The sequence below is a fragment of the Streptopelia decaocto genome, assembly GCF_964273445.1.
Source record: "Streptopelia decaocto genome assembly, chromosome: 11".
Taxonomy (NCBI): domain Eukaryota; kingdom Metazoa; phylum Chordata; class Aves; order Columbiformes; family Columbidae; genus Streptopelia; species Streptopelia decaocto.
This window is the reverse complement of record NC_138666.1, coordinates 6301488-6314378: the sequence shown is the minus strand read 5'-3', so window position 1 is coordinate 6314378 and position 12891 is coordinate 6301488. Positions and strand designations below refer to the sequence as shown.

The 12891-nt window shown below is 52.8% G+C and overlaps 1 protein-coding gene and 1 long non-coding RNA gene across 6 annotated transcripts in view; both read left to right on the top strand.

Annotated features, from left to right (window-relative positions):
• Positions 1–3452: 3452 nt before the first annotated feature.
• The window catches only part of ACSF3 (acyl-CoA synthetase family member 3), a 59986-nt gene continuing 50547 nt past the window's right edge, over positions 3453–12891 (top strand). For 2 of the 5 annotated variants that reach the window (XM_082062388.1, XM_082062392.1), the window contains exons 1-4: positions 3453–3556; positions 4425–4618; positions 6659–7390; positions 8979–9134. In XM_082062388.1, the coding sequence (XP_081918514.1) occupies positions 6689–7390; positions 8979–9134 (858 nt within the window). In that variant the 5' untranslated portion in view covers positions 3453–3556; positions 4425–4618; positions 6659–6688. Of the gene's footprint in view, positions 3557–3804; positions 4212–4421; positions 4619–6658; positions 7391–8978; positions 9135–12891 lie in introns of those variants that run through there. The other 3 variants (XM_082062389.1, XM_082062390.1, XM_082062391.1) reach the window with 3 other exon arrangements.
• LOC309444518 lies at positions 9150–12241 on the top strand. The gene is made up of 3 exons (XR_014185061.1): positions 9150–10968; positions 11178–11234; positions 11788–12241. It is a non-coding gene; the product is annotated as an uncharacterized lncRNA (long non-coding RNA).

Genomic DNA, 12891 nt, shown 5'->3' with positions numbered 1-12891 from the left:
TTTTTTCCAACCATATGGCCGAGCCAGCCTGGCCACCTGCATGGCGGCAACCTCCCGGTTGTGCCGATGCAGTGCAGCACGTGGCTGCGGCAGCGGCCGGTGGCCGCGGTGCTGACCCTCCGCCAGCTGGTGGGGAGCAGATTAGGGGGGCTGGGAGGCAACAAAGCACAAGGGCCACGGATGGGAGATTAGGCGTCGGCATATGGAGGGAGAACAAATGTTTCATTCCACCTTGTTTACTACTCCCTCCTCGGTGGCAGTCGTGGACCTCGGCACAGGCTCTGGCTCTGTCCCCACTTAGGCTGGAACAGGAAAGAGCTGGAGACATGGCCACCTGTGTCCCAGTGAGGATGAACAGGCTCCTGCCTCACTATGCTCCATCCTCACTCCCAGCAGCACTGTGGGGGCAGCCCCTGGTGCCCCCATCCTACCCTATCCCATCCCATCCTATCCCGTCCCATCCCATCCCACCCCATCCCACCAGGCTGGAGCCACCAGCAGCCGTGGCACTCTCCCTGAACATTGCACTCATTGTAACCCAGTGGTGTTTGTGGTGTTTACACCACTGTGATAATTACTTTCCTTTTTTTTTTTTTAATAAATACGGATGTTGCCACAAGTAAACGCTAATGTAATAAAAGCTTTCTACTGGATCCATAATTAATCAGCGAGCTGGGTAAGGCAGGGTGGGGGGGAGCAAGTGGAAAACCTTCCTGTCGGCGCAGGCTGTGGGACTCACACCCATCTGGGAGAGGGTGAGGAACCGCGGTGACAGCCTGGGGACATCCCACTGCCAGGGGGGCCATGGAGGCAGCCCCGTCAGCCCAGGGCGAGGGGGTCCGTGAGCGGGCAGGGCTACAGTGCACTCCGGTCTCAGCTTTTGTAGGCACTGGGTGTTTTGCTCCCAGCTGTGATGGCACATCTGGACTGATCCCCTCCCTGACGGGGTGTCCCTGCCACCCCGACACACAGAACAGGGCTGGATACCACGTGTCCCCCCCATGCAGCCAAAGGGTGAGCTGACATTGCAGCTGCTATATAAGCTAAATAAACTAAATAAACCACAACCTGCTCCCCTAGTTCTGGCGACAGCACTGTCAGGGAGCAGCTTTGTCCCCCCAGCCTTGGGGAGCAGCATCTGGCCCTGCAGCCCCCGGGATGGCTGTTGGTGGCCGGGTGCTGCTCGTGGCCAGGGCTGAGCATCGTCTCCAGAGATGTGGCCGACTCCAGATGGCCGGTGGGCACTAGGTGCCGGGGGACGGGGCGGCAGAGGGTGGTTCGGGGCGGACATCTGCTGCACACACAGCCAGCTGGCCCAGCAGCTCGCTGCGGTATGGGGGGAGCACGATCCTGTCACCCTGCCAGGGTGGGTGTCCCTGCACAATCCAGAGGGGCCACACAGGAGCATCCTGCCTGATGCATGCATCCATGGCTGTCGTAGCCCGGTCCCCACCCCATGCATCCTGTCCCCATCAGCCCCTGGGGATGATGGCACCCCACTGTCACCAGAGACACCCTGTGGGCACACACCCCTGCTCCCCCCACCCAGGGGGGTTAATCCCTGCAGTCTGCGGGGAGTGGGAGAGGCTGGTGACAGATGGCAAGTGTAAAAAGGAGAACGAAAGCAGTGGTGGCAGGAGCAGGGCACATCTGCAGGGCAGCACAGCAACAGCCGTGCACCATGGAGCTGTGCACTGGGGAGTCAGGCAATGGGGAGCTGTGCAGTGGGGACCTGTGCAATAGGGAGTCGTGCAATGGGGAAGGTGTTGTACAACAGGGGACCAGCTGTGTAACAGGGAGCCATGCAACAGCTGTGCACTGGGGAGCTGCGCAACAGGGAGTTGTGCAACGGGGAGGGTGCTGCACAGGGAAAGAGCCATGCAATGAGGAACTGTGCAACGGGGAGCTGTGCAACAGAGAGAGAGCTGTGTAATGGTGACCCATGCAACAGGGAGCTGTACAATGGGGAGGGAGCCGTGCAACAGGGAGCTGTGCAACAGGGAGTTGCGCAACAGGGAGTTGCGCAATGGAGAGGGAGCTGTGCAGTGAGGAGATGTACAATGGGGAGGGAGCTGTGTAACAGGGAGCTGTGCAATGGGGAGGGAGCTGTGCAGTGAGGAGATGTGCAATGGGGAGGGAGCCGTGCAATCGGGAGCTGTGCAACAGGGAGCTGTGCAAAGGGGAGGGAGCTGTGCAGTGGGGAGCTGTGCTGCAAGGAGGAGTGCAACAGGGCGCCATGCAGCACGGTTGGCACAGGGCTGGTGCCTCCCCCCCTGCCATGGCCGGGCTCTGCCCGAGCTGGGCTCCTGTCCCCGTTTCCGCTCCCAGCCCCGCTGTGCCTGGCTGGGCTGCCGGTCCCGGCCCTGGTGGAAACGCACCTGAGGGAGGTGGGTGGAGGTCACCCCGGCTGCCCCACTTCATGCACCACTGCGCAACAGTGGAAAAACAGCGGAGGAGCGGGCTGCGGGGCCCGGGAGGGGACAGCACCAGGGCACGTGCCACCAGAGATAGGCTGACACATGGCGGCTTGCACAGCACAAGGGCCACATTCAACCACGCAAAGGCAGCCCCGCTGCCCATGCCACTGTTGGACCGGCAGCATCCTGGTACCAGGCTGGCAGTGCCATGTGGGGAGTCCTGCTCCATCCCACCATGGCTTCCCCACTGTGCCATCACCCATGGGTGTCACTGGCCACGTGTCAGGCCTTGCCAGGGGAAGTGTTGGCAGCCCCGTGTCCCTGGGTGCATCCCACACGTCTCCTATTGCTGCAGAGGTGAATGCAAATCTGCAGCGGGACCGGCTGAAAATACTAAACTGGGCTGGGTTTCTGCTTGGTGCCATGGGGCTGTGGCAGTGTCGGTGCCACCCAGATGTCCTGTGCCACGGCCCCCTGGTGTGGGGCTGTGCTCCAGCCAGGCCTGGCGAGTGGGATACGGCCAGGGCTGGAATGGGAGGGGAACGCAGTGCTGCCATGGCCAGAGAGCTTCAGCTCAGCTGCCATGTGGCAGTGTGGTGACCTCTATATGTGTCCCCTGGATGCCTGTGTGTCCCTGAGATGTCTGTGTGTCCCCAGGATATCTGTGTCCATGGGATGTCTATGCATCCCTGGGATGTCTGTGTGTCCCCTGGATGTCTATGTGTCCCTGGGATATCTGTGTGTCCCCAGCATGTCTGTGCATCCCTGGTATGTCTGTGTGTCCCTGGGATGTCTGCGTGTCCCCAGGATGCCTGTCCACGCCCAGGAGGGGCCCAGGCCATTCCTCAGCCCTGCCCAAATCCAGCTGTTTGGCACATGAGCCTGGCACCACCGGGCAGGGCTGCAGCTCCATGACGTCATTTACTGCCACGACATCAGAGCACACCGTGGTGACGCCACCGGGGGACGCAGTGACGTCACCGGCACGCTGAGCCACCGAGCCCCGCCCCCAGTGGGCGGTTTGGGGCCAAATCCCCATAAAACGGGTGCGGGGCGGGGGGAACGTTCGGCCGCGGTGCCGCGTTTCCGCCGGAGCCCGTTCGCGGCCGGACCGGTCCCCGGCGCGGTGTCGCCGCCAGGTGAGGCCCCGCCGAGGCGGTGGGTCGGGCCCGGCCCGGCCCGGCCTGGCCTGTCCCGTCAGCCGGGGCGAACCGAACCGTGTCCCGGTGCCCTCGGCCCGCTCTGCTCCCCGCTCGGACCCCGGGGTGGGGGGTGGGGGGTAGGAGGGTGCCCCCGCCCGGTGCCGCGATTAGTGGTGGCTTTAATTACAACGTAATAAACATCCCGTCCCGTGAGTCCGGGCCCGGCGGGGGCTCGCAGCGGGTGTGAGGGGCCTGGTGGGGCCGATCCTTGCCTGCTGTAGCTGGGAAATGAGGGGAAGATGGGTTTTCCTGCTGCTGCTCTGGGTTTGGCGTGCGGGGCAGGGAGCGGGGGCTGGAATCCCTGCCCGGGGTGCGAGAGCAATGAAACCTCGGGGAGATGGCGGGTCTGGGGTCCGCAGCGGCTCGGCCTTGTGGCTTCAGCTCCGCCGTGCTTGCGGTGGTTTGGTGGTGCCAGGAGCTGGTGTGAGCTCCCCAGCCACTTTAATTTCTTATTTTAGCCATAGGGGGTGAAGGTGGAGGCAGCAAACGCTCATCTGCTGTGCTGCTGCCACCACCCCAGGGCCCCCAGCGAAAAATGCGTGCTGTGCCGGGGGGTGTGTGTGTGTCCCAGTTACACCCGAGCAACAGGCAGGTAAAGAAAACGGCCCCTGCTGCTAATTCACCCTGTCCTGAGTGTCTGTGAGTCTGTACACACCCTGTCAACACTTGTTCTATGAAGTCCATAAACACCCAGGCCTGGCTGAAGGTGCTGCTGGTTATTGTTCCATTAAATCCAGACTGTTGCTGTAGTGAAAAGGGGATAATGTGATTTATTTTTTTTTTAATTTTTTTTTTTTGGAAGCAGCTGTTCTGAAGCAGCAGCTAACACCTGCTCCAGAGCAGCGCGAGGAACAGTGAGCATGCCAAGTGCACTTAACTGTGCTGGCCCGGAGCGTAGCGGGATCCTGGCAAAGGGTTGCTTCCAATTAATGCCCCTCTTAATGACTGGAGTGTTGACATCTCACCAGTGAGCTGACCTTGGGCACGGGTCAGAGTGAGGTGAGTTGGTTTATGTTACGGATGGTGTTCTCACTTTTTTTTATATTTTAGTCCCTACAGAGAAATGGAAATCTGTCATGTGAGCTTTGTCATGACCTGTTTTGTTTTTTTTCCATCCTGATGGTGTATGTCATGAGTGTACTTGGTTACCACGCTCTGGGTTTAAAGCCTCTCCCCCTACCAGATGTTTCCGCACTAAATCACAAGTTTGTTTTGCAGAAGCAGAAATTGAGGTCGATATGCAAAAGAAAATACGTGCAAAGCCAGTGTCTGGCTGGAGAAATGCTCTGAAGGTGGATGGGAGAGACTGCAGGGCTGTCAGCTACATCTGTGCAAAAATAACCCCTTGTCTGAGCAGCCTGAGCTGGGTTGAGCCATGTTCAGCTCATCCCTGAGCTGCCAGTTCTTGGGATCCTTTTTGTTTCAGCTCCTCCCCATGGTGGGAAGCTGAGCTGGGAGGATATTTGAGTTGAGGATATTAGCTCCACTAATAGGCACTGATTACAAAGTTGGGTTTTGTTTTGTTTGGTTTTTTTTTAAATCAAGTCATTATTGCCAGCATTGAGGAAATGTCACATACACTCTTACCAAGGGAGAAGTTGTCATCCTTTGGCTCTGTCCTCTTGTCACAGTATCTCTCCAGGGATGCCTCAGGGGGGACGTTTACTAGCAACCGTTAGCCAGGCTGTGCACTAAAGTCCTTTTTTCTTCTATCACAGCTCTGTTCTGTCTTCTCTGCTCCCCTGTTGGTGTCGGTGACGGTCTCTGTACAACAAGGGTGCTTGTTCTTGTTGAGCTTCCAGGCTCTGTCCAGAGGGGGATCAGGATTCTTTTGAGGCATATTTTCAGTTCTCTCAATGCGGTACCAGCGATCTCCCCTGCAGAGTGTTCCCGTGGTCCCCAGGGCTCCCATCTCCCGGTTATATTCTGGTGGGATTTGCTCTGTGCATTAACATTTTCCCAGATGCTTCTGTGAGATGCTTCACGTACTGTCTGATATTATGACACAAATCTTTCCCTTTCAAAGGGAGAGGGTGATGAAAAGGGGTGAAGAGCAAACTTCAGAGCTTCAGGGACTTCTTACCAGTCACCACAAGAGGCTTTTTGCTGACTTTTCCCATGAGTGAGCAGGTTGATGTCATCGTGCTGTCTAAGCACAAAGGCAGAATGCGGGATGTTTGTACCGGCCGCGATCTTCCTGTAAAACCTTTACTGGCGCTGATACATCTCCCTGTTCCCTTTTGGAGGTTTTTCTGTGGTGCGATGTCCCTGTGCATTGTGTCATTGCTCTGGCAGAGTGACTGGGGTGATGGTTAGACTGGGCTCAGATCAAGTGGAGCTGAGCTTGTCCCAATGCTCTGCTCAGCTGCCAGGTTGGTACTTTCAGAAGTACCAAACCCCCAGGTCAGGGTGTGCAGGACCGCACTTCCCTGCTGCTGTTTGCTGTGAATCGCTTGCTGTGTCACGTAAGAATGCGACTGAGCCGGAGCAGTGTTAGTGATGGATGATCCATCAGGTGGGAGGGTTTGGGCATGTTCCTGTACTCAGCTGTGCTGCTGCTCAAAGGAAAGCTCACGCAGGAAATAATCTTGACTGGACCAAACCTGAGGAGGCCTGGATTTCATGTCTAGCTCTGTGCTGCCTAACTCGAAGCACAGAGCAAGGTGGTGTTTCACCACAGTGGTGGAAACTGTGAATTGAGAGCTAGGGATTGTTGTCTTTAATTTCCTCAACTGCTGGTCACACTGAGTTTGAGTGGCACCTTAAGTAGCCACTACTTAGTGTCCTAATATTACTGATTGATGAAAACTGTTTCATAATTTAAGTTTTGGAGGACACAGAGGCCACATAGGGAAGGGTCTCTGTCTCCTGTTCCATCCGACCAGGGCTTAGTGCACTGGGGATGCAGCAGTCTGAAGCATAAACATTAATAATACAGTGGGCATTATTCAACTCAAGGCTGCCACTTCTCCTTTGTGGGAATAACCCCCTGGGTAATTGCTGCATGTACTTATCTGTTCCTATAATTGCTTTCTGCAGAATCGCTCCAAAACAAGAGGTGTTGGCAGGATGCTGGTCTCCCTGCTCTTCCCCCAAGCGAGCCGAGCCCTTCGATGCCTCGTCAGGGACTTGCACCGTGGCAGGTGGGGGCTGTGTGGGCGGCAGAGGGCCGGCTGTCCCCACAGGGCTCTGCAAACTGCTCGGGCAGCCCACAGTGGTGACATTACCCCCGTCTTCACTAGGGCTTTGGCTTTTGGTGATAAAATCGCCATCATTGACCAAAACGGTGAGCACACTTACAGGGACCTTCTCAGCCAGAGCCTGCGCTTGTCCCAGGAGATCTGTAGGACACTGGGGTGCTCCAGCAGGGACTTGAAGGAAGAGAGGATCTCATTTTTGTGTCCCAATGATGCCTCATATGTGGTGGCCCAGTGGGCTTCCTGGATGAGTGGGGGTATAGCAGTGCCCCTCTACAAGAAACACCCAGTGCAGGAGCTGGAATATGTGGTTGAGGACTCGCAGAGTGCTCTCGTCATCGCAGCAGAGGAATTCTTGGGGAAAATAACCCCCAGTGCTGAGAAGCTGGGAGTCCCGGTTTTGCCGCTTCTTAGGTCTCATAGCAATGGATCTGCAAGTGCTGCAGCAGTGGAGGAGGGTCCCTTGACAACCTGCTCCTCGTGGAAAGACAGAGGAGCCATGATAATCTACACTAGTGGGACGACGGGAAGACCTAAAGGCGTCCTCAGCACCCATGAGAACGTGCAAGCTGTGGTGAGTGCCGCTTCCTCTCTGCAGTGCTCCTGCCAGGTTACAGAGCTCTTGGTCTTTGGAGGTGTTTTGGGGTTACAAACACACACAACCAAATTCTGCCCAGAGCCACGGGGGTTGTATCTCAAAAGTCCTCAATGCTTTTAAGGTGAACTCACAGAAGGTGTATCTCTGGAGGGGTTTAAAAGGCACATAGATGAGGTTCTTAGTGACATAGTTTAGTGCTAGAGTTGCGTTATGGTTGGACTCAATCTTGAGGGTCTTGTCCAACCAGCATGATTCTGTGATTCTCTGAAGAGTGTTTGAGGCTCTAAACCTTGTCCTTTTGGACTCTTCTCTTTGCTTTCCTGGAAAGCAGAAGGGATGAGACCTGTTGTAAAGCGACTGCTTTCTTTGCAGTTTGCTTTTCTTCACTGTGACTAAGAAAGGATCTTTGCCCCTAATTGGAATATAATTTAGCCCAGCCCTATACAGTGCTGTGTGAAGTCTGTGCATTATTCAGCTATATGTCCCCAAGGCAAAAAATCCATTAGCTCTCTGAGCCAAAAGGAATTAAAAGTTTGTATGAGCCTGCTGACTCCCTCCCCAGTTGGTTATCGCTGCCTGCAACCGATAGATTCATGCCATTAGGGAAAAAGGGCAGGGAATATATCGTGCCTTACGGATGATTCCGAATGCTTGCGTTGTTCTGGGCACTCGGATGCTGCAGCAATGGGAGCGGTGCAGAGCGATGATGGGTAGAGCCAGGGCTGGGCTATATTGGGCAAAGAATCTCTTCCCTCACAAATATGCTGATCATTTGGGAGGCGGCCTGAGCAGGCACCATCTTTTGCGCTGTCTTCAGAAAGCCTAAAACCTGCTCCCTGCCCTGTGGAAAAGGGTCGGGAATGACATGACTGAATTCCGCTGTTATTATGGTGCCTTTTTTTTTTTTTTTTTTTATTTTTAGATGGCTGGAAATAAGCTTTCCAGTTGCTAATGTTGGGCTCTGAAGGGCATTGCTCACCCAGAAGCCTAGGGTCTAATGCTTGAGATAATTAGCTTTTAAAATACTCTGCTAGGAAGGGCTTAATATACTAATATTTTTTACTAACATGCGGCCTCCTTTCTGTTTATCAGACAGTGGCTTTTCTTCTCCTCCTGACTATCCCTTACAGGTGCTAAAAGCCCAATGTCAGTGTCCCAACTATGTCAACAGAGTTCTGGGAAAATTAGGCTTTTGATTCCTGTTTCTGCCAACTCTGCCTGTACAGCGGCAGGCTAATAATTTTGTAGGTCCTACTTAAAATCATTGCTGACTATTTCTTAGTAATGAGGAAGGACTTTGATCTATGTATGAAGACATACTGACAAGATGCAGGTGTTCCTCTTGTTTTCTGCTGTTGTGGTGGGAATTTTGTTACTTCTGACCCTAAAGGAAAGATTTTTATGCCCTAAAGGAAAGATTTTTGTGCCCAGGCATTGTTCAAGGTCTGTGATTTCTGCAGCCAGCTGTGCCCAGGGGATCTGGAGCCTGGAGACCTCAGGTTTTCTGAGCAGGGAGAGTCTTTTCCTCCTGTCCTAACACTGGGTTGTATGTTTTCTTCTACAGACCACAGGGCTGGTTGAGAAATGGGAGTGGAAGAAGGAGGATGTTATCCTGCATGTGCTGCCTTTGCATCATGTCCACGGGGTGATCAATAAGCTGCTCTGTCCTCTTTGGGTGGGAGCGACATGCATCATGTTACCCGAATTCAGCGCACAGATGGTAAGCCTGGAGGGATCACGCGTTGTCTTTGAAATTCAGCAGCGAGACCCCATGCATTGTAATTAGAGCAACTTTGGAAATAAGTTCATAAAGAATTCCAGCCTCTTTAGCCACTGGCTGCATGTGGTTCACAAAGTGTCTGTTAAAAAGAAAAAAAGCGTTTGTTTGGACACTCAGTCTGGGGTAAACATGCTCTTCTGGAAGCTACAGCTTATTTAAGTGTGACATACATAATGGTAACATTACACTGTCCCTCCTCATGATGTTGAGGGTCTGACTGGAGCTGGATCCTTCCACACACCCACTGAGAGCATCTGCACCCAGAATAAGGGTTGTTAATTCTCCAGTGCCAGGAAAAGTGGAAATACTGGATTTTTCTCTTGCATGTTAGCCATGTATTGCTTGATGTTATGCTACTTGTCAGAGATTTCATTTTTTGTAGCTTGCGTTTGCCCTTCCTATCCTATGCCCAGCATTTTTTGTTATGTTACATGACAAGGCACAAGCTCTAGAGTTTCTTGAAGTCCAGGTAAGAAATACTGGTACTCATCGCTTGCACAGAAACATTGCTCTTCCTCCATGGAGAAACAAGTGTGAACAGATCTCTCAGTTTAGACTCAGCGATATGAGAGCGAGCTTGCAAATAGAGAGCTTCTTGCAGTAAAGGTAGCAGGAGGGAAACCTGGAATGTGGTAAAGACGTGCTTATAACATTGCTTTCTAGCTGAGAGAGAAAATGCCAGTCCCAGTGCTCTGCTTCTTTTGTTCCTTGCTGCAGTAGAAGGCAGCTGACCTAAAGAGAGGAAGAAAAGGGACTAGAAACAGGACAACTGACAGCGAGGTGGAACAGTTTGTACAGTTACTGGTTCCTGGGATCCAGCACCATTCATGTACATCTCCCAATGTTGTGGGTGTGAGAGATGTTGTGGTCTGCAGTGTCTCTGCTGAGGGACAATTGGGTTTGCAGGTGCTGGTGCCACCTCGTAGCAGAAAGGAAATGTGTGCTGTTGGTACAGAACTCCCTGGGAAAGCAAAAAGAGCCTGTCAAGCCTGTTCTTTGTACCTAAACAGGCTGCTTTACACAGTCATATTTATTCGCGTGCTGGGCAGCTTTGTCACACTGAAAGGACAAAGTGCAAAGGTGCGGGATACACCCTGGTGACTTTGTGCTGCTGCTGGGTGAGGGTGAGCCTGGGCTCCCATCTGAGCAGCTGCAGCACTGTGCGATTCTTTGGTTCTTATAACTGCTTCTTGGAGAAGCAACCACAGAAATCACACACTTCCTTTCCTGTTTCAGCATGGCCCTGACACCTGAACCCCCAGTTACCGCGTGAGCACTGGTCCTTTATGGGGGCACAGCCCTCGAATCCCAGAGGGGCAGCTCTCTGGTTACGTTTCCCAGGTAAATAGGTAGGATGTTATGGTAAAAGGGGGCAGGAAGGTCGCCTGGCAGCTGTAGCCAGTGCTGTCTCCTCCATGATCACTGCCAAATTGTCTTCCCCCATGTTTGGGGTGTCACCCCAAAAGTTCAGGGTGCGGTGGGGATGTGTTTTCCACCAAAGCCGGGGCTCAGAGGGCTCCCAGCCCCGGTGACGCTGCTGAGGTGTCAGAAGATGGTGCTGGCAGCGAAGCTGAGCCCTCTGGAGGGCGCGTTTCTCCACGTCCTGTGCCACCCGTGATTGATTGTCCCTTCTAACCCATGTCTTTCTCTGCTCGCTCTCCCGACATCTGCAAATCAATGAGCTGAGGCTGAAGGATGGATTTGGGTGCGAGGGAGCGGGACACCCCACCTGCCTGCTCCCATCACAGCGGTCCCCTCCGTTTGACAACCAAGGGTGAGCAGGGACAGCGCTGGAGGCGTCCCCATGACCCTGAAGGTTGAACTTGGGGAGGGAGGGCGGTGTGGCGAGGGGTGTCCCTGGCGTGGCGAGTGTCCCTGCCATGGCACACACTGTGCCGAGGGCTCTCAGGTGCGCTCGGGCTCTGAAGGATGTAATTTTTTTTTTTTTTTTTTCTTTTGTATTATTCCCTTTATTTTTCCAAGAGCCTCCCCTGGGAGCTGGAAGTGGTTTGATCGACACTACAAAGGAAGCACATGAGGGTAAATAAGGCTTTCTTGTGGAGTTTAATGCAAGCTGCCTTTCAGTTCCAGTCTATTTTCACCAGCTGTTTACAAAATGCCCTTTGCTACTGAAATCAGCTTTCAGAAAAGCAGCAGAGTTTCAGTGGAGGATTTCGCAAAAGGAGCCTGAGTTTTGCTGTGTGTGGTTTGTTTTTTTTGTGTTGGTTTTTTTTTTCCTTTGCTGCACCTTGAGAAAGCAGCCAATTATAGTGTGATATAAAGAAACTCGAACGGCAGCTAAAACACTTGACAGGCTGATCAAAACAAGGCGAGGAACTTACTCTCAACCTGCTGCAGACATATTTAGCCTTGAGTGATACTGGCAAGGGTTCAAGAGAAACCGCAGCAGCATGCCCAATGTGTGTTTGGTTTCTAATCACTAACACTTCATTATACAAAATAAATACTTTATTATTACAGTGTTTATTAAATTACATAATTTGCGGCGTGCCTTATAGTCATGGATACAGATGCCAGTCTGGTTTTGGTGGTGGTAGTAATTCTCTCTTTTTTTTTTTTTTTCCCTCCTTAGTTAGAAGACATTTCAAGCCCCAGCCCAAGACTTGCTTGTCATTCCCTGCAGTGCAGTGTTAGGAGGTGACATCTTTCAGACCCTTCTGTCTGCTTTTGGTAGCTGTCCAAGGAAAGGTTAAAAACCGAGACTGGAGTAACCCCAGTGTCCTGACCAACATCCACTCTCTTACTAAAACAGCATCCGATGTCCGCGACTGCGTGCAAGCTATCGCTGAGGCCACGAGGGCTCATTAAAGTGTATTGAGATGCCTCAAGCGTGAAAGTTGCTGCATAAAAATCAGATTCTTTTTATTAAATGAGGACATCCATTACTTTGCACTAGCTACTGTACATGTTATAATTCACTTTATAGCACCATCTGTTAAGACTGTCTTGCTGAAGCTTTCTGTAGCATCTTTTTATTGTAAGTTATTAAAAAATATGGCTGCATCTATTAATCATTTATTAATAAAGGGTTTATAAATGGACCCTTAATTTCCCGCATTACAGTCCACTTGTACGTGATCTGCAAAGTACTCGGGCGCGTGTAGTCCCTGGGGTGCAGCATGCCTCCATGGGGAGCCCTTGGGACCAGCAGTGAGCCTGGAAGTGCCTTCCTCCCAACAGCTGTGTGTGCCAAGGGTGGCTCTGATGTCATTTTATTTTTCTTTTTTCAAGGGTGAGAACTGGGAGGGCAGGAACCTCCTCCGGAGCCAGAGCAAGTGGAGCCCAAGCAGCCCCATGTGATCCTCCCCTCATAACGTGCTTCTCTAGCTGCACTGGGCCTGTTTGCAGGCAGCCAGCATTTCTCAGCTGCTTCTCAACCTGTTTGAAATGCCCTTTTTTTTTTTTTTTTTTTCTTATGCAGGATTGGAAATTTTAAAGCTGCTGGATTTGTACTGTTTTTGTGCAAATTGGTGGCCAGAGGAGATGAACGCCTGCACTTAAGGCAGGAGTGTGAGGTGAGCCCTCTCCTTTCCAGGCAGCTGAGAAAGCCCACGACCAGGTGCTTTTTGAAGGGCTCTGGGAGCTTTGGGGTTTGCACTGAGCAGACACTGGAGCCTCCATTCCCCAGGGACTCCCTTTCTCCATCTCCCTTCCCCGCATTGATTTGGTGACAGCC